Source organism: Pholis gunnellus (assembly GCF_910591455.1).
Source record: "Pholis gunnellus genome assembly, chromosome: 5".
In the NCBI taxonomy this organism is placed as follows: Eukaryota; Metazoa; Chordata; class Actinopteri; order Perciformes; family Pholidae; genus Pholis; species Pholis gunnellus.
Genome location: NC_136531.1, coordinates 16271814 through 16291674, shown reverse-complemented (window position 1 = coordinate 16291674; position 19861 = coordinate 16271814). Strand labels below are relative to the sequence as shown.

Here is a 19861-nt window from a genome sequence, read left to right as displayed (position 1 = left end):
TCTATGACATGTCAGAGTGTTTTAGGAGTTGTATTAAAACGCATTATATTTGATAAATGACATTTATATTGACAGGTATCAGCTTTAGAAGTTTAAAACATGTTTTGATAACATTACAGGCATTTCAAAAAAGAAGAAGATGATTATGCTTCATGGTTTGCTCATATATGACACGTGAAAGTGTTTTAGGTTTTTAAAAGACTAAAATATTGTAGAAAACCTTTTTGCTTTCTGATTATGTTCATTTTGAAATATATCTTCAATAAAAACAAATCATTTTTGCATATCAAAGAGCTGAAATTTCAATAAAAACATTAAACATGCTATAAAAATGAAATCAGTATAGTAATCGAGTATAGGAGTATAGGAGTCTTTGTGCTTCCTCTCCTCACAGGTTCCATGGATCGTGGTTGTATCTGGATCCTGGTCCTTCCTCCCGCCATGGCCCTGCTGACTCCCACTGCTAATATCATTTTTATTATTACTCGCATTACTATTTATATTACCGATACCATTAACCCACATTACTGACTTTGCTTGTTCACCGGAGTCGTTGTAACTCTGTTGTTCATTCTGTACACATGACATCTATTGCACTTCTGTCCATCCTGATAGAGGGATCCCTCCTCTGTTGCTCTCCCTCAGGTCTCTTCATCTTTTCTTCCCATTACAGGTTTTTTGGGGGAGTTTTTCCTGTTCTGATGTGAGGGTTCCGGGACAAGAGGATGTAATATGTGTACAGATTGTAAAGCCCTCTGAGGCTAATTTGGAATTTGTGATTTTGGGCTATACAAAAATAAATTGAATTGAATTGAATTGATTATTAATACAGAAATATTTTGACATTATTTGCAGCCTTAAAAATAAAAATAATAACAAAATAATCCACTGGACAGATTTAATTTAAGAAAAAGAAGTCATATGTGATACTTACCATCCATTTAAAGAAATGCAGAACAAAGTGCTTTACAATGAGGGAAAATATTCATACAATGATCATGTAAACATGCCCGAGCGGCCATGGAGGCAAATGAACAGATCAGGAGTTTCAGAAGACGCTTATTTTATTTTTCAAGTCGACCATTGCACCAACGTTCCCACCAGTGTCTAGTGGCCTCCACTAAATCCCCACACAAACAAAATGAGGGCCCTTTTGTACACCTTGTCCATCTAATTGGACCAGCCACCTACAGGTAAGTTTAGCTATCTATGTATAATAAATATTTACCTAATTTTACCCACACCAACCATACAAATATTAACTAACAACTATATATATATATATGGTCTAAGTAACGGCGGCACGTCGTTACAGATCACAATAGATGAAATAGAATTCATAACATAAATCCCACTGAATAATAAAATGAGTACCCATATTTGCATCATGCACATTTACATCAGTAAACACGGCAGCCGCACAAAGAGGTCTCCATTCTCTTCTAATCTGTTCTTCATCAGTCGTGGATATTTGAAGTTTCACTTCAGAAACTAAGAAAGTATTTTGCTTTGCCTGATGTGTTTGCATGGAGAGGTTTGGCTCCTTGTCAGATGTATATTTAGTCATGTTTAAAGTTTGCCTTTCGTTGTTGTGTCATTCTTTTATGGATGTGCAGGACCTTGTTACAGTGGGGGCAGGAATGCTCCACATCCTTGCAAGAATCCACGCAGAAGGGGATACAACAGCAAAACCAGCACCTGTGTGGAGTATCAGAATAAAGTCATAATAATACTTCGTCATGTGTGGCAGTGTACACTGTGAATGATTTTAAGGCGATTCAACTTAAAAAGTTCCCCTGCTGCTTTTGAAATGTGAGTTAACTGAACTTAGGCTAAGTAATTGGTTCAAAGTCGTCTAATGAGCTCTGAGTTTACTGCACATGAGAAAACAATACATTTTAAGTGGAATTGACTTGTGATTAGTGTGTTGGGTTCTACTCACATGAAGACTGCTAGCAAGCCAAAGACCAGCCAGGTGTACTTGCCATTTCTGTACCCGACTTGAGTGACAACAGCGGTTTGGCAGTAAGGACACATCATGTGTCCAGGAACATCAGTTGGCTGTGACTGCATTACCAACACCACCACCGGGGTCCCTGCTGTGAGGGAGACACCCATCACCCTGTTAACAGCTACCATACAAAACCTCCTCATCGTACCGCCACTGAACTCAAAGATCTCCTACACTGAAAAAAATTAACCTGAGCGGATGTGAATGTAGCATAAGTAAATCTGTGGTATTAACAATATCAATTATATTTGTACCCTAATAAGAAAACATCAAGTTTGAAGTTAATGTGGAGCCATGGCTCTGTCTCAAGTTTCTGTTGCGGCAGGAGAACCTGTTAAACCGTTTGTTTGGGTGGAGAAAGATTTCTCATCTATTGTACCGCTGAAATAATAAGTGTAAAGATCTGTCAGGCAACACTCTCACAAATATGGCTTCAAATCATTGTACAATTATACGTTTGCTTGGTCTACATAATAAAATGTAGTTGACGTCATTTGCAAATTAATTTTTTGCGTACAAAAATTAAGGTCTTGCGAGATGACATAATATGATGCAAAAACGTTGCATTCATTTTTTAAAGTAGATTAAGCCAGTACCTTTTATCAGTGTATGTTCTTCAAATTCAAAGTTACTTTTAAACTTGTTAGAAACAGGTGGAGAGAGACACTCACCAGGTTGCATGACTTGAGGTTGCTGTGGGCTGTACTGGTAAGCAGGTTGTTGATCTGGATATGAGGAGGAGACATTTATCTTGAGAAAGGTTCAAATGATTAACAAGCAGCCAAAAGGCTCCTACCACATGGACTAAAATGACAGGAATAACTCAAGAATATAGGAGCTATCAGCCAGGTGCAAAATCCATTTATGTGCTCGATTTTAGTGACAACACTGCTTCGGCAGTGAGGACACGTCATCTGTCCAGGAACATCAGACGGCAACTGCTGCATCACCACCACCTGGTTCACTGTGAGGGAGAAACCCATCACCCTTTAACAGCTACAATCCACACCTCCTCACCAACCCGCCACCAAACTCAAAGCTTTCTGACATATATTCGGCATACTCAAAGTTATTTAAACTTGTTAGAAACAGTTGTAGAGAGACACTCACCAGGTTGCATGACTTGAGGTTGCTGTGGGCTGTACTGGTAAGCAGGTTGTTGATCTGAATATGAGGAGGAGACATTTATTTTGAGAAAGGTTTTAAGTAATTACACGCTGCCAAAAGGCTCCTACCACATGGACTAAAATGACATATAACTCAAGAATTTAGGAGCTACATTCCACTAAAGTATGACTCAGATGAAGATCCCTTATCTCTTACTCGGTTGGACGCCAGGCTGAGGTTGGTAGAGCATGTTGTAGTCCGCAATGGGACTAGAAGGCCACGGTGCTGGTACTACTGGAAGATGTTCGCGAGGCCTTTCCACGATATCCACTAAAAAGAGGAGGAAAAAGCAAAAAAAAGGAGTAAGGCCCTGTAATCCAAATAACAAGTTCTGATCTCTCCAGAAGGAAAATGTTGAACGGATTAGGTTCAGTGGTCTGGACCAGCCTCTCCACTATCTGTTTGCATCTCTCTTTGAACACTCTTTGAAGTTAAAGAGCATTTCAAAGCAAGAGGTGCCAGAGTTACTGGCAAACAACTCTCTCGCATGCCGTGTATGCAAGCAAGCTGGTTTGGTGACATTGTATTTTTAGTATCAGTTTCACCAGTTCATCGATTCGACCTCTTCTGGCACATGGCACAGCAAAGACTCTTCCTGCTCGGAAACTCAAACATGTCTTCGGACTGTGGGAGGAAACCGGAGAACCTGGAGAGAACCCACGCTGGCACGGGGAGGACATGCAAACTCCACACAGATATACATATTTAGTAAGGACAGGCACTTTATAAAGCTTGCTACCTTTATATCTATTTATTTAATATGAATGAACTGATTCAGTCCTCACCATAAAGTACCCGGTGCTCCTTTTAGTGTAGCTTCTATTGTGTATTGTGTTTTTACATAAATGTGTTTTAATTGTGTTTTAAATGTTTGATTTTTCACATGCAAACCAAAGAAAAAACGTTGCCTTTTGCATGCAAAAATTAGACAAAGTATAATTATTTTCTATCAGTAGACATTTTAGAAAAACAAAGGTGGAACAAATAGTTTGCGATGGCTCTTTGACCCAGTCAGGGGAGGGAATGGAGCCATTGTTGATGTTATTACCGCATTGCAACTATGGTTTTGTTCAAAATCACATACTAACATGCTACACTATGATGTAAAATAAAGTATGTAGTGCGTTCCAACTGCATAGTGTGTGGATTTTGTGTATGCGAGAAATGCCTGGATGGATAGCAAGAGTATGAGACGTGAGCTTACTGGACATACAGCCGAGAGGGTGATTGGCTGCAATCTGCTGTCCCTCCAGGACTTGTTCGCTTCAAGGACCCTGAAGCGAGCAAGAAAGATTGTAGCCGACCCCTCTCACCCTGGACAAATACTGTTCATGCCCCTTCCATCTGGCAGGAGGCTGAGGTCCATCAGGACCAAGACCTCGCGCCACATGAACAGCTTCTTCCCATCCGCAGTCCCCCACTGACTCTGTCATCCCCCGGACAATTTCCTACCGGTCACTCCCCTGCACATCCCTTCTAGGTTCATATTTAATTACACTCAACACTTTTACACTACACTTACATCTCACTTGCTTATAGTCCTGTTATCTGTTCGTTTGTGCACTTTATTTTATATTTCACTTTATTTTATATTTCATCTTTATTTTATATTTCACTTTATTTCATATTTTACTTTATTTTATATCTTTCTGTACATTTTTATATGTTTCTACTTTGCACTGATTGTTGTTGTTTGTTAACTATTATGCACCTTCCCGTCATGTCGAATTCCTTGCATGTTCAACATACCATGGCAATAAACGGTTCTGATTCTGATTCTGATTCTGATAATCAACCGCCCCAAAATGCATTGTGGTTCTTCAGACTGTGTAATGCCAAACTAATGGGAGTGGGGTGTCAATAGAAAGGCAGAATGTGACAGCATGTGCTTTTCCTGCTATGACAAGTCAAAATGTCTGCTGTGAAAAAAGTCTAAAGCATTTTTCACCGGACACTTAAACCTGATTACGGTAACATGCAACAACAATAATATATGTTTGTGAATCTGATTCTGTGATTCTGATATCCCTCCATGGAGTGCCTTGGCAGCTAAGTGTTTACAGCACGTGCCATTGAACCACAACGTCCCAGGTTTAGATATATCACATGCTAACAATGTTTGGCAATTTAAATCTTAACCCAAGATCCACTTTCATTTTTCTGGAGCCTTCTATCAGTTTGATGAGTTTCATGGGATTAAAAAAACTCAAAAAAGCTAGTAAGTTTTATGTTTCTAAGGTCAAGTAGGAACTTTCATAGAAAATCAGAATGTTATAACTAAAATACACATTTTCTAATCAGAATTAACGAGTGGTCAACATAGTCATCGTTTTTAGTGTCTTGTTGAATTTCTGTGGCGTTTGACTTGTGACATTTCTGTTTGTTTATGTTGGTGAATGTGTTTCTGGGTCCATGTTTTGTTTATTTGTGGCATTTTCTTTCTAAAAGCTGCTATCTGAGCCTAATGTTTCATTTTGAGGACAGATATAATGCTGCTTCCCTTGATAAAAGAAATGTCAGGACAGTTTGTGAGAGCCTGCTTCTTGCGCTGCAAGGAGGAGCATACTTATGCTTTATTATCTCAAGAGAATTATGAAAACCCGAGAAGAAACTCACCCTCTTACTCAACTTTTGGGATGGATGATGACCCCCTGAGCACAGCCCAATGTGAACATATTGCACCACGAATGATTTTTCTTGCTACCCCTCTAGATGGCACTGCAGGATTTTGGCACATTTTTCACAACCTTTCAAAGCACCTGGTGTTATTTATGTTTGATAAATACCATTTATATTGACAGGGAACTGCTTTAGCAGTTTAGACCATATTATGATAACATTACAAAGATCAAAAATATATATAAATATATTATATTCACATTGCTGTTGCTCATATGCTAACTGATTTTTGATTTTGATCACAAAATATATTCCCTTAAACCTTTTTTTTTAATATGTAATTGCTTAATGACAGCATTTGATGACACAAGGAAAAAAAGAATGAACGCTACATTTCAACAGTGATTATTGATGATTTATTGCTTTGAATCATTTCATGGTACAAGTAAATGAGCTGCTTATTATTGTGATAGAAGGCTTTCAGCTGTTAGCTATGAGTTTAATCAATAAACAGCCTCATTTAAGATGATTATCCTATAATTGATATGTAATAGCTATTCCTATTATTTTTCAATAATTGTTTTTACTTTTAGATGTCAATGAAAAAATAACTAGATTAACGTTAAAAACCCCGTATAAAAGAATCCACTGGACTCATGTTTGTTTTTAACCACCCTACATTGTTGCTTGAATTAAACACAGGTATTGAGACAAGATCACTCAGGTTAAGTTAAGAAATAATATGATTAGATTACATGTTTCACATATTCACAGTACAGCCCACATTTTACACAAGTGAGCACAGGGTTCACGCTGATGTCTGATGTGTTTGCATTAAAGGGTTTGGCTCCATTCCAGATGTGTATTTAGTCACGGCCCTCTTCCTGTGTTGTCACTTCAGCAGAGTTGACTCTGTAGTGCTGTTTCACCTGCGTTTATAGACGTGCAGGACGTTGTTGCAGGAGGGGCAGGAATGCTCCACATCCTTGCAATCATCCACGCAGAAGGGGATTAAACAGCAAGGCCAGCATCTGGTGTGGAGTTTCAGAATAAAGTTACAATAAAACGTCATCACTCATTTTCAAGCTGTTTAAAAAGCTTCCCTCCCGCCTAAAATATGCAATTAAACTGAACTCAGGTATGAGTGGTTCAAAATTGTCTCATGAGTTTTGAAAATGTTAAACCTACTGAGTTAAGTTTAATGAACTTAAGGCACACATTCAATATATTTGAGACATTAAGTTACATCAACTCTAATATGGTAATCATCGTTCTTCACAAACTTAATGTAATGACTCTCAGTAGTACATTTATTCGGCTCATCATTTAAGCCATAAAAGAAATTCTGAACGTGTGTGTTTGTGTTTGTTTGCTTTACTCACAGGAAGACTGCCAGTATGCCACATATCATCCATGTGCAAAATCCATTTTTGTAGTCGATTTTAGTGACAACACTGCTTCGGCAGTGAGGACACGTCATCTGTCCAGGAACCTCAGACGGCAACTGCTGCATCACCACCACCTGGTTCACTGTGAGGGAGAAACCCATCACCCTTCATCAGCTACAATCCACACCTCCTCACCAACCCGTCACCAAACTCAAAGCTTTCAGACTTTTTCTTATATATTCGGCATACTCAAAGTTATTTAAACTTGTTAGAAACAGACGGAGAGAGACACTCACCAGGTTGCATGACTTGAGGTTGCTGTGGGCTGTACTGGTAAGCAGGTTGTTGAACTGGATATGAGGAGGAGACATTTATCTTGAGAAAGGTTCAAATGATTTACAAGCAGCCAACAGGCTACTACCACATGGACTAAAATGACAGGAATAACTCAAGAATATAGGAGCTATCAGCCAGGTGCAAAATCCATTTATGTGCTCGATTATAGTGACAACACTGCTTCGGCAGTGAGGACACATCATCTGTCCAGGAACATCAGACGGCAACTGCTGCATCACCACCACCTGGTTCACTGTGAGGGAGAAACCCATCACCCTTTAACAGCTACAATCCACACCTCCTCACCAACCCGCCACCAAACTCAAAGCTTTCTGACATATATTCGGCATACTCAAAGTTATTTAAACTTGTTAGAAACAGGCGGAGAGAGACACTCACCGGATTGCATGACTTGAGGTTGCTGTGGGCTGTACTGGTAAGCAGGTTGTTGATCTGGATATGAGGAGGAGACATTTATTTTGAGAAAGGTTCAAATGATTAACAAGCAGCCAAAAGGCTCCTACCACATGGACTAAAATGACAGGAATAACTCAAGAATATAGGAGCTACATTCCACTAAAATATGCAGGTAAAAGGACTCAGATGAAGGTCGGTGATCTCTTACTGGGTTGGAACCCAGGCTGAGCTTGGTAGACTCCAGTGCTGTAGTCTGTAGGGAAACCTGGGTACGGTGGTGCTGGCATTGCCGTAGGAAGTCCTTGACCGTTTTCCATGATATTTGCTAAAGGAGCAGGGGAAAAAGCCTGTAAGCAAGATAAAATACAGCAAAAAAAGGGACCAGAGTGATCCTTGTAATACACAAATCAGTTGAAAGAAGCAAAGGGAAGATGTTGAACAGAGCAGGTTGGGTGGTCAAAATGTCTCTCCTCTTGAACACTTGCTAATCAAGTTGAGGAGCATTTCAGAGAAATGAATGATCTTTTGCATCTCTCTCTCTCTCTCTCGCTCTCTCTCTCTCTCTCTCTCTCTCTCTCGCTCTCTCTCTCTCTCTCTATGATGTGTGTATGCAAGTAAAGCTGGTTTGGTGACATTGCATTTTTACATTGTAATGGAACAGATTGTCTAAAGTGCCACTCCCTCCTCTCTCAAGACCAAAGATCTCTTTAGGTAAACATATGTAAATAACACTTTCATCTCTCTGTTTTACCAAACATACAAATAGTACCCAATGTCCAATGGTTTGTTTCAGAAATGTATTTGCATGTAAGAGACTTCTCTAACACACCTGTCAGCAGCTAATGCAAAAGAGCCACTTTTGAGAATTTGTAGTGAAACTGACACAGAAAAATGTTATGGGAGCTGGGAGAGGCCAATCCATTACACCTTGAGAAATAACGACGAAATACACAAGGAAATGTAATTCAAATACCCAACAAACAAGTAAAAAGAGAAATGCTGTAGGTCGCACACAACGTCAGATACCGTATAAACGCAATTTTTTACAGAAAAAAGATTTTACAGAAGACATTTTTCCATGTCTCAGTAGGAAAAGCACAGGTGTAAATAATACATTGAATGATGACTGAACACCATTCAGCTGCTTCAGTTTCGGGCCGTTGCATTGGCCTTTTTTCAGTAACATGCCAGTAATTTGTAAAAGGCTAATAGTGTATTAGTCAATATCTCCAATAATAACTGTTTATGAATCTGATTAACAATATCACACAATAAGAATGTTTTAAAAACTCAACCCAAGGTCCACTGAGTGTCCATGTGACTGAAAGCTCTGAAAAAAGTAAGTGGACGTTGAAATAACAAAAAAATGTTTCTACGGTGAAAATGAACTTTCATGCTGAATAATAATGATAAAATAAGACTTTTTAAACTGTCTTTTATAAATGCTGATGTTTTCTTTATTATCACTGCCAGGAGGATCATGCAATCGGACGCACGCGTATATGTGTGTGTGCGTGTATGTGTGAGTGTGTGTGTGTGTGGGTGTACTTCCGTAAGTGACTGCGCACCTCAGTATAATATAATATATATATATATATAATATAGAAAAGTGTTTCGAAGCTGCATTCATCGAGCTCTGCGTGTGTGGGTGAGTAATATCTTGTGTAACTGGTTGACCTGTGAATCAAAATCCACTGAACTCCAATAAGCTCTCTTGCTCTGTTGAAACATAATCAGGACTGATGAATAAAGTTCATCATGTTCAAGGCATCAAATAAAAGTTATACAATTGTCTGTTGGACAGATTTAACTTAACATTTGTTCCATATTAAAAACGTCTTATTTTTACTGGCACACACATGAAACCCTAGAAACACACACAGTCGTGTTTTCATGACTTTTGGGGACATTACATTGACTTACATTAATTTCCTGGAGACTTACCCTAACCATAACCGCTCCCAGCCTAATACTAACCCTTAACTCACCTACTTAAACCAAGGCTTCACCTTAAAGTGTAATGTTTCCCCTTAAGACAGGCGAGTCCCAACAATGTAACCATGTAAACAGGTTTCACCACAAGTCATTACATTACAGTCATTGAGCTGACGCTTTCATCCAAAGCACTTACAATAACCATACCTGTCATACCGTAGGCACAGCTACGGGAGCAATTTCCGGGGTTAAGTGTCTTGCTCAAGAAGGACACATCGACAACCAGTGGTGCCGGAGCCAGGGTTTGAGACACCAACCCTCTGATTGAAAGACGGCCCTGCTCTCCACTCAGCCACAGTCACCCTTTAGTCATGCAACCCCCCCCACCCCCCACCCCACCCCACCCCCCACCCCCCACCCCCCACCTACCAAACAGGCCCAAGCTAAATTCCAGTAACAGGGGGTGTATAAGTCAACAGAATCAGACAAACAATAAACAGGTTTCAGGTTCTGCTATCATGTAGTATTTCTTCTGAGTCTGAGCCCGTGTATGCATGTTTCATTTGGAAGACGGATGTGACGCTGCTTACCTTAATATAAGGTCAGGAGGGATTGTGAATGGGTCCTGGCACTGCTTCTTCCTCTGATGTTTGAGAACAACTGAGAAAGACAACAAAGCAAATGTAGAGAGTCTGAAAGAAGGCGGACCAACAGTGGGAAAAGGGTGCAGTCACCATAGGTGTGGATTTCACTGTTGTAGGTGTGGATTTCAAAATGCTATTCTCTCATTCCAACATATATTTGCTACAATATGGAAAGAAATCTTACTTGTTTCTGCAGTGTCTTGCCACATTAACACTTCCAACACAATTATTTAAATAATAATATTGTTTATTTTGTTTACTGTATTTCATTTTATTTTACAAGATTCTTGTAAATGTTATGTGTTGATTGATTGAAACCTTTATTCAGTAGAAACTCACCAATGGCATAGGTGCCTTACAGGAACATACAAATAATTATTGTGACATGTAGTAGTTACATAGTAACACGATTCAACACAATATCCACCAACAGGTAAAAATAAAACAAAAACATAACTGATATTTTAGGTGATGTGTAACCTTTGACATTTGGAAATATTTGTGTGATTAGAATAAAATGTCAATTTGGAAGGCTGACATGAAAAAAGCTTTTAAAGATATGGCATTGTTCCATATTTTCTCTTATTGTTACCAAAATCGACAGTGCATTACTCTATTCCCCAGTTTGTCTGTTTCAAGCACAATAGTTCTTACCTAATAAATATTTTAAAATAGGACACAAATATATGCTTTTATTAAAAACGCTAAATAGTGTAAATAGTGCATTTGTCTGGGACTATTTTCAACTGTAAATGAACACACTGTGGTGGCAATTTATGATGAATAAAGTTTAAAGTTTAAACGTGCAACTCTATTGAGTACTTGCAGCAGCAGGGCAGTGTTTGTTAGATCAACTCAAAATAACCGACAGTGCCCAGATTCACTGTAATAGAGGAACATGTCACGTGATGCAAAATCACATCGAACATCCAACAGCAATCCACGTAATGTGGAAGGGTGTAACAGTGAAAGAGCACCAGCAGAGGGCGCAGTGTGACAGTGTCATTGACGTGAAGTGTGACTGTTATGTCGTAAGGACTTGATCAGGCTTATCTGAAGACAACTACAGCAGATCAAGTGAGTGTCAAACCCTCTTTACTGAAGTTCAGCTGCCTGACGTGAAAAGCTGCGGTGATGGTCATCATTTATGGTTTGTGTACGTGTCATCACATTCATCACTAGTATTTGCTTTTAATCATTCTTATTGTCAGGATTCATTTATCTCGTCCTTTGAAAGCTTCATGACACCAGGACTGCACTTACTCAGTGTTAAATGTAATGTTACATACTGTCCATATAGAACCAGGAATATCGAGAGAAATACATTTTTAATGTGGATGATTTGAATCTGATTTTAACATACAGCTTGACTATGTAAGTGTGAAATAAAGATAACAAATATACGATAGGTGAAGAGCTACTAGAATACAGAGATGTGTGAACAGAGCTCTGTAACATTACAACATTGTAAGAAAAAATATACAAAACAAACAAGGTTTACTTACAGAAAAAAATGTATTTAGCTCTTAACGATATATGCATTAGAAGTTAAGATACGTAAACAAAACTTAAGATAATAGTGGATGATTGTAGACATTGCAGTTAAAAAACTAATTACAAATAAGTGAAAACCAACATTTTTTTGAAGAAATTTACCCCATTATGTATAGTGTTATACAGACATACTGTGTCTACAATACGTCTATCTACAGATATCAACCAAGTGCTAATGGTCCGTGCAGGAAAACACATATGATTGACAGTCTTCATGGTGGTTTTAGTCCATTGGATCCCGAAAAAAACAGCTTTATTAATCCGTGTCACTTTAGAGGAACTATAACTTTTCATTAGTTTTCTCATTATACTCAGAAATGATTTTACAATCTCAAAAAAGCGTAATAAGTTGATGAGATAATTATGTGATAACAAAAACAGTTTGTTTTGTCACTTTGTGATTTCATTAAGCTTTGTTATTTCCAACCCGTTCCTATTCCCAGGGCGTCTAATACCGACGCTTTGTCACGCCCCTCGACATATGATACCGCTGCACACGGCAACCTCTGGCATCTGTGACACAACGGGCTTTCAAGTAACTATATAAACCCATCCACGTTATTATTAGACACTCAGAAAACCTGAGTGTGATGATGACGTATTGTAAAGACGGAAATAACCTACCTGTGTCAAACAAAAACAGGTCTTTTAAACAGGTGACTAGGATTTGTGTTAAAAAGTATTGTTGAGTTATTTTAAAGTTACGGTACCTTTGTGACGTGTTTTCTGTACTTATGTTAAGTCGTTCATTTTGTCTTACTCCCCTCATTGGATGTCTTCCCACACCTGAGGTTCTCATCTCTGCAGTTACAGCAGCTGCAGCTTTATTAGCTTGCCACCTCTCAAGTGTGTCAGGAGCATCGAGAAAACCTTCCTCTTCAGCCCGACAATCTCCCTCTCTGTTGGTGTCCCCCTGTGACGATGGGGTTGACGGTTACAAGAAACACAGAGCATGTATTGTATCACAAGCTATCTGGAAAAAAATGTATGAAATAGCACATGGAATTACAATAAAGGCCATTTACATGCAGAGGGATATTTCCTACTCATTTATTCGCCTTTTTTAATAAAGATGTCTGCCTTTGTTCTTGTTGGCTATATGTTCTTTGAATGTATGTGCTTTTGTAAGTCTGGTTATTGTTGTTTTTCTTTCTCTATGTCGTATATCCATGTGCACATTTGGCAGCATAACAGCAGGTTGACATTCAATTAATGAGCTGAAATGGAGCTGCTGATATTGGACCTCTTTTCACTGATGGGACATGTCCCCCATCCTCAGTGGAAATTAGGCCCTTTCTTTCTTCAGGCAACGAAATGTTAACCGCAACCTTCTGCTTTCATTGCATTAGACAGACTCTATAGTCAAAAGACAAAATACTTACTTTTATTATCTTTATTAAGGAGAGATGAAGTGACATCAGCACTAATTCATTGTCATTTTTTTTTCTAATTTCTTAATTTTCATTTCCCAGGATCCATGCTTTCATCCACTCAAGCTGATGGAAGATTGTTATGGCGACGCTTTGTTTTATTGGCCGTGACTGACATTCAAATTCAAACTTTGCTTGATCCCTCATCTTTTCTCCCCAGCAGTGAATCAATTAAACTCACATCTCATACATATGCATCGTTGGCAGCTCAAAAAAAATAAAGGTGATGGCAAGTGAAGACGAGGCGCTATCATGGAGCCTAAAGCACCCCCAGTGCTCAAGACTCAGAAACCTGCTTTTAGTCATTAGTGAGTGTTACAGCTGAGGTGCACAGCTACTGGTACGATGGCAAACAAGCAGCAGTGTGAATCTGGAGAAGCAGGATTGAGGACCTCTGCTATGAGGATGTATTTGTGTCAGAGAGAAGACTTACCTATCTAATCAGGGTTTAATTGCGGCTGCGGTTAGTTAACGTAATTAGATAGGCAGAGAAAACCTTGTCGCCCTGTAGGTCAAGAAGAGCACTGACAGATGCCTGAGACAGAAGACTCATTCAATAGAGTGTTAATTTGATGGTCATTATAGTTTTCAAATGGTGTGAAATGTACTGACGCTCCTGCGGCAGGTGTGAGTGGGAAAGAGAGGGAATAAAAAGTGGCAAATGCACTTCCTCATGTAAGAAGCTTTTTCGTTTTTTCATTTGATGTATTTTGTAATTCTGTGAGTCTAGTCAAGTAATATTTACATTTAGACATTTTAAATATTTAAAGTGAGGGCGGTACATTACACCCTTGTTTTTTTTGGAAACAAGGAAACAAGGAGCAACACATTGACGCTGAGTGCAGTCGAGAGGGCTGAGAAGAGCGGCGAAGAGTTGAGAAAAGACTGGCAGAAAGTGTTAAGAGGAGAGAGAGAAGCTGGTGCTGTGGAGCTGCGATAAATGCAGACCGCCGACAGCGTGGCCTTTCATATTTCAACACCCCTGCTCCTCATTTCGTTCCCCGGTGGACCTTGCTGTCCATGCAGTCCAAAAGTCTCATAATCTCGCCAGGGGGTCTTCAACATGATTCTGCCTGAACACACACACACACACACACACACACACACACACACACACACACACACACACAGGATTTCTGCAGAGGCTTTAGGTCAACTCTTTTGCTCTGCAGACAGTAAATGCATTTCATCTTCACGATATTACCTGATTTAATTTTTTTAAAAGAGGGATTGAAGTGGGATTAAGAAAGCTGTCAGAACTAAAAAGCTTGCTAACTGACAGTTAGCAAGCCGTTGGCGCTATCAGGACAGTTCACACACTTTATTCAAAAACGTATTTATACCATTAATACATAACTCTGTGCAAACCAAGTATCTTTTGTGAGGAGGTCAAATAAAAGCTAGCAAGCATAGCGGACTCCATTTTTGACCCCGCAGTTCTGCAGCACTGTGAAGGCAGGTTGCTCTCAGTTAGCGGCACGATTTTGCATAATCTCGCCACAAAGTGGAACTCAACTCGCATATTTACCTCAATCCAGTGAGCAAATCCACTGATTATAGCAATTCTATTGGTATGAAATGATTTTGCCACAAAATGTAACTGTTTTTAAATGTTAATGTGACAAAGCCTTAACAAAAGACATAAAGACAGTGAGGACCTTGTGATATATCCCTAAGTGTATTTTGATGAAACGTGTAGAAATCAATGCTGCATCTAATTTCTTTGTTGTTTCAACATTTTACTGATTGATCCAGGTGCTGCCTTACTGATTGTTGTTTTCATTTGACCACGAGAACCAATCAATACCTCAGTAAGCACTGATCTTGGGGAAATGATACATCCCAGCATTGTAGCCCAGCAGTTTCAAAATGACAATGGTTGGCTGAACAGGCGCTTCGGTTGATTGTGGAGGATGTTTACTGTGACGAAGCATGTATCCTTTCTGAAAACTGCACACTCTCTTAGTTACCTTGTGAGCCTTCTCTATACACAGTTTATCTTCACTTTATTATCTTCCAGTGGCAGGAGAACTGGTCTGCATGAAGTGAGAGCTGGATAGCACAGGAAATAGAGAAAGAAAACGCAGATAACGTACGAGAAGCTGATCAATGTGGGTTTGAAACAGATGTTTTACATTTATTGGCCTCTCACACGTTTTTCATTCTCTTTCACTCCAATTGTTACCATATGTCATCACACAGCCTCATGGAGCACAATAGCAGATATAAAGGTGTCAGTGTCAGTATGTAGAGAGGATCTATTCAGTGTGTGGCCTTTCCTGCGTTGTGTGCATGCCCACGCATGCATGTGTGGGTGTTAAAGCTTGTTTGCATGAACAAAAGCAGAGCTAAAAGTCAAGCCAACCTTTGCAATGCCTTTGCTCTGACCTTGCCTGCAGGGCAGCAATCAAGAACTGAAAAAACAGGTTTGTATTGTGTTATTTTCATTCAAATTGTACTTAGCAGAAAATCAAGCCACAGCACAGTAGTGTGCGTGTGTGTGTGTGTGTGAACATGCGAATGCAGCTTTATAAATTGTGAAGGACTGCGTAACATACAGTATAATATATACAATATATTATTAATATATACAAGACAATAGAGATGAGAGAAGAAACAGAACTGACGTTGGTGAGTTGAGGTTTATCATTAGAAATGGTGGCTGGTAGGAGGACAGAGTTACCGGAATACATTCTGATATTATTCTTGCCAAGTTATTAATAGAGGCCCAGGTGGGTCCTCCCCTACATGACAATTGTTCTTTCTGTGATGCCATAAAGTCTCTGTGGACTTGCTCATTCCTTCTTTTTCCCTATTTGCTTTTTAAATACTACACAACTGAAAGCACTTGATTTAGCAGTAACGACATGTCATCAACGATTTTGGCATTTTTAAGGTTATTTAACTATTCATGGGTAATTGGCAAAATAATCTCATGAAGAGGTCCTTTTAGTAGCTGTTCTGAAGTATTCAATCATATCACACATTTCTCGTAAGCAGATGGAGTTTGCCCAGAATTGTAAATGTTCAAATTTCCATTTTTTCCGAGCACCAGGACATTTAGTCCAACTTGGCTTTCTGAGTTGAGATTGAAACTTTAATTTTCACATTAATTAACGCAAGCTCTCGATTTCATCATGTTATGCCAGATTTTGACATACAGGCTTATTTACATCTGCAGTCTTTGGCAGGTTGATGGCATTAAAGAAAACAACATATACAGACAAAAGAAAAGAAGCACCGTCGAGTTCAACCTCGACATGAAAACAACTACAAACAAAAGCACAAAAGCAAAGTGCTCTGAAAAATCAGTTCAGGACAACTCTTTGTTCGTTGTTTCCATGCTTGAACTTTCATCTCAACATTTATGGGAAATGTTTTATGGAATGTTTTAATAAATTATCAAGCTGATATCAGCTGTCTATTGATACTAATATTACTTACTTTGAACAGTGTATTCAAATTGTGACTTAGAAAGTATTTTTGGTCCATTTTTCTTACACAATTGTGTTTTTATAATGCGATGTTGATTGCTGTGTGTTTTACAGTGAAGCCTACTGGTGGTAGTGTCAGATACTAAGAACCTTTGGGGCTCATGAGCTTCAAAGTAAAATGAGTTTATTCATGCCCTGCTCTCTGTATGTTCGTCTCATTCTCCCTTACAGTGGAGCAAAACAACAGTGAGCCTTTGACTGTAGACAGATATGATTCGTGACAGTCAAACCCCAGTTAATTAACGTCAAGTCTTAATCCAGAAAGAAAACATTCTGCGGGGAGCCGACTAGCTTTGATGGCAACTTGACTGGCAAATGTCAAACATAATGTTACAGAGAAGGAATGCCGAAATGGAACTGTGTGTAAGAGTAACAGTAATTGACACAGCATGATTTATTTGAGGGTAAAGTTTACAGTTATGAGTTTGATTCATCCGGACAGAATTACATAAATCATTTGATGAATTAATGTATAATTTATTTCATAGTGCTATTGAGAAGTGTATATTTGGCTGTGTTTCTGTGTGCAGAGGCTGCATAAGTAATGAATGCGAGTCAACCTGACATCCAGTTTGTTGTGATTACAAAGATGGGCCGTCTCCAAAGACCTTTCTGGGAAAGAGAAAAACAGAGTGACATAATGACACAGTATAAGGTTGTGAGTTCTGCCTTCTCTCCCACTAGATCGGTGGCTAACTAGATAAAAGCAAACCCACCAACAGTCATTACATTTTAAATCCGATCCTAAATCATGACTGGTGCTTGGGAGTACATGACATCACCTTTTTCTGACTTTAAACCAGTGAGAGGCACAGAGAAAGGAAATATGTATATATGAGTGATTCAGTCCTTCAATAGGTTTTCTTCTCAATATTAGTGTCACACATATTTACACGTGACTTAGTCCCTGTCACGCCTTGCGACTTGTTGCTATGCAGAAATTAACTGGTTGCTATATGCATAGAAATAATCGAATGTAGCGAGACATGACAAGATAGTTGACATGCAAAGTAAAATCATAAGGTTATATATCAGTGTAGGTGTACAGTATACATACAGACGTACCAGGTTCAGGAGTTCAGAAACGTCTGTTTTTTAATCACATTTTATTCCAAAGAAACCCAACAAACATACAACACTGAAGCATCTGAACAACTATATATTATCTAGTAAAATGTACAGTATGTTCTCCGTTTTTTTTGCACTGGAAATCCTTCATTCTGAACAGCTTTGACATTTTCAGCTTCCATTAGTTTCTCTGTCATCGCCTCCCCTTATTATATTCATCTGATCAGCATCTTTTCACTGCATGACCCTGATTAATTTTCTTTTTCATCACACATCCACCATTGAGATTTTACTCATAGTCACTCCTACGTGTCCTAACACAAAACTCATTTTACTCTTTAACTAATTCCAGTCAGCTTTTACTTAACACAATGACTGCCATTATAAAGACATTGGTTCTGTGGTGATGTGACATGAAGACCAGAAAATAGAAACTGTTTACATCAGCAATACTTTAAGTGTCCTACCATACATTTATACTAGGTACGTGTGTGTGTGTACTTGTACAGTGGCAAAGAGAGAAGCTGTGACCAAATCGTCTCCTGTTTTTTAAAGTTTGTTTACAGTCTGATTAACTCATGTTTAGGCAAAGCAAATATACATCGTGTTCAACTTTGAGGAAGTTTTTCACTGCCGAAGTTGCAGCCTCAACCGACAGAAAAGACGTGGGTGCGGTTGGCCGCACTTGGCACTGATCACATTCAGCAATAATATCGCCTCAACAGGCGATGGTCACTCTTGGCATTTGTGCAGTAATCCTCTCCCACCTATCGCAAAAACAACCCCTGACTTTTCCTATTAAAAGCTTCATGGCGGACACATTTGCACCATAAGCATTTCAAAGGCTAATGGAGGCTGTGCCAGTTGAGTCTGATCAGAAATAGCCGCTGTATGTGTATTCTACTATACAGTAAACAAGGCGCCTCAAATAAGCACACACATAATTGACACGCAAATGCACAAATTCAAAGGCATATATACAAAGAGGTCAGAGGGTCTGTGTTCAAAGCTGGCTAAACGTTGACAGGAAAACACAGGGACAGAGTCACATTTCCTGTGACTGAGAAGCTGGTAAACAGCAATCAAGCCATTATCTGGAATACAAACAGTATACAAAAAGGATTACAGCAGACTTTTTCCACAAAGCTGTACAGATGTCAACTTCAATCATCACAATTTAACCCATTTAAGTTAAGTGAAAAGAACAGAAGTGAGTGGGAGCTTGAAACGGGAAAAATAGAGCATTATGCTGTTGCAGGAGGTACATTTTTATCTGAAAATACCAATCATCTTTTCAGACTAAATCACAACTTGTGGTTGCAAAAGAAAACCCTGTAAGGCCTGTTTTACCCAAATAAACTTATGATATGAAATCTTCTCTGGCTTGTCCTCTCTGGCATTTGTGGCACTGAAAAGTAAATTCATTCTTACATGTTGTGTCACAGATGAACAGAGAGTGAGAGAAGTAAGGTGTGAACGTTCTTTTGTCCGTTTAGGAGCCGGGATACCTGCTGACAGCGGCTGAGAAGGCACTTATGTCAAATGGCTGGATGGAAAGAAAAATGAGACTTGTTGAACAGCTGGGTGATTCATAAAGGTAGAAAAACAAAAGAATATAAAATGTTTCACTGAAATGGATCATAAACGCTGCAATGCATTTCAAATGAGTGTTCAGAAAATAGTCCTGGAAATGGATTTTTACATTGCAACTGCAGAACAGCATCAGCTGTTGCTATTTTGATCAGCTGATCCAATCCCTCTGCTTTCACTGCTGTAGTCTCATATCATGTTTCCTCCT

General features: G+C 39.0%; 1 protein-coding gene across 1 annotated transcript; it reads right to left on the bottom strand.

Moving 5' to 3' along the window:
• Positions 1–1062: 1062 nt before the first annotated feature.
• LOC306696454 (uncharacterized protein) lies at positions 1063–10540 on the bottom strand. Its single transcript, XM_079160064.1, has 11 exons — positions 10464–10540; positions 8147–8263; positions 7921–7974; positions 7482–7535; positions 7180–7327; positions 6727–6828; positions 3335–3555; positions 3122–3175; positions 2683–2736; positions 1943–2099; positions 1063–1698 (listed from the first exon to the last, which is right to left on the bottom strand). The coding sequence occupies exons 2-11, from the start codon at positions 8253–8255 to the stop codon at positions 1560–1562; spliced, it is 1092 nt and encodes a 363-aa protein (XP_079016190.1). The 5' UTR covers positions 8256–8263; positions 10464–10540; the 3' UTR covers positions 1063–1559.
• Between the last annotated feature and the right edge of the window lie 9321 nt (positions 10541–19861).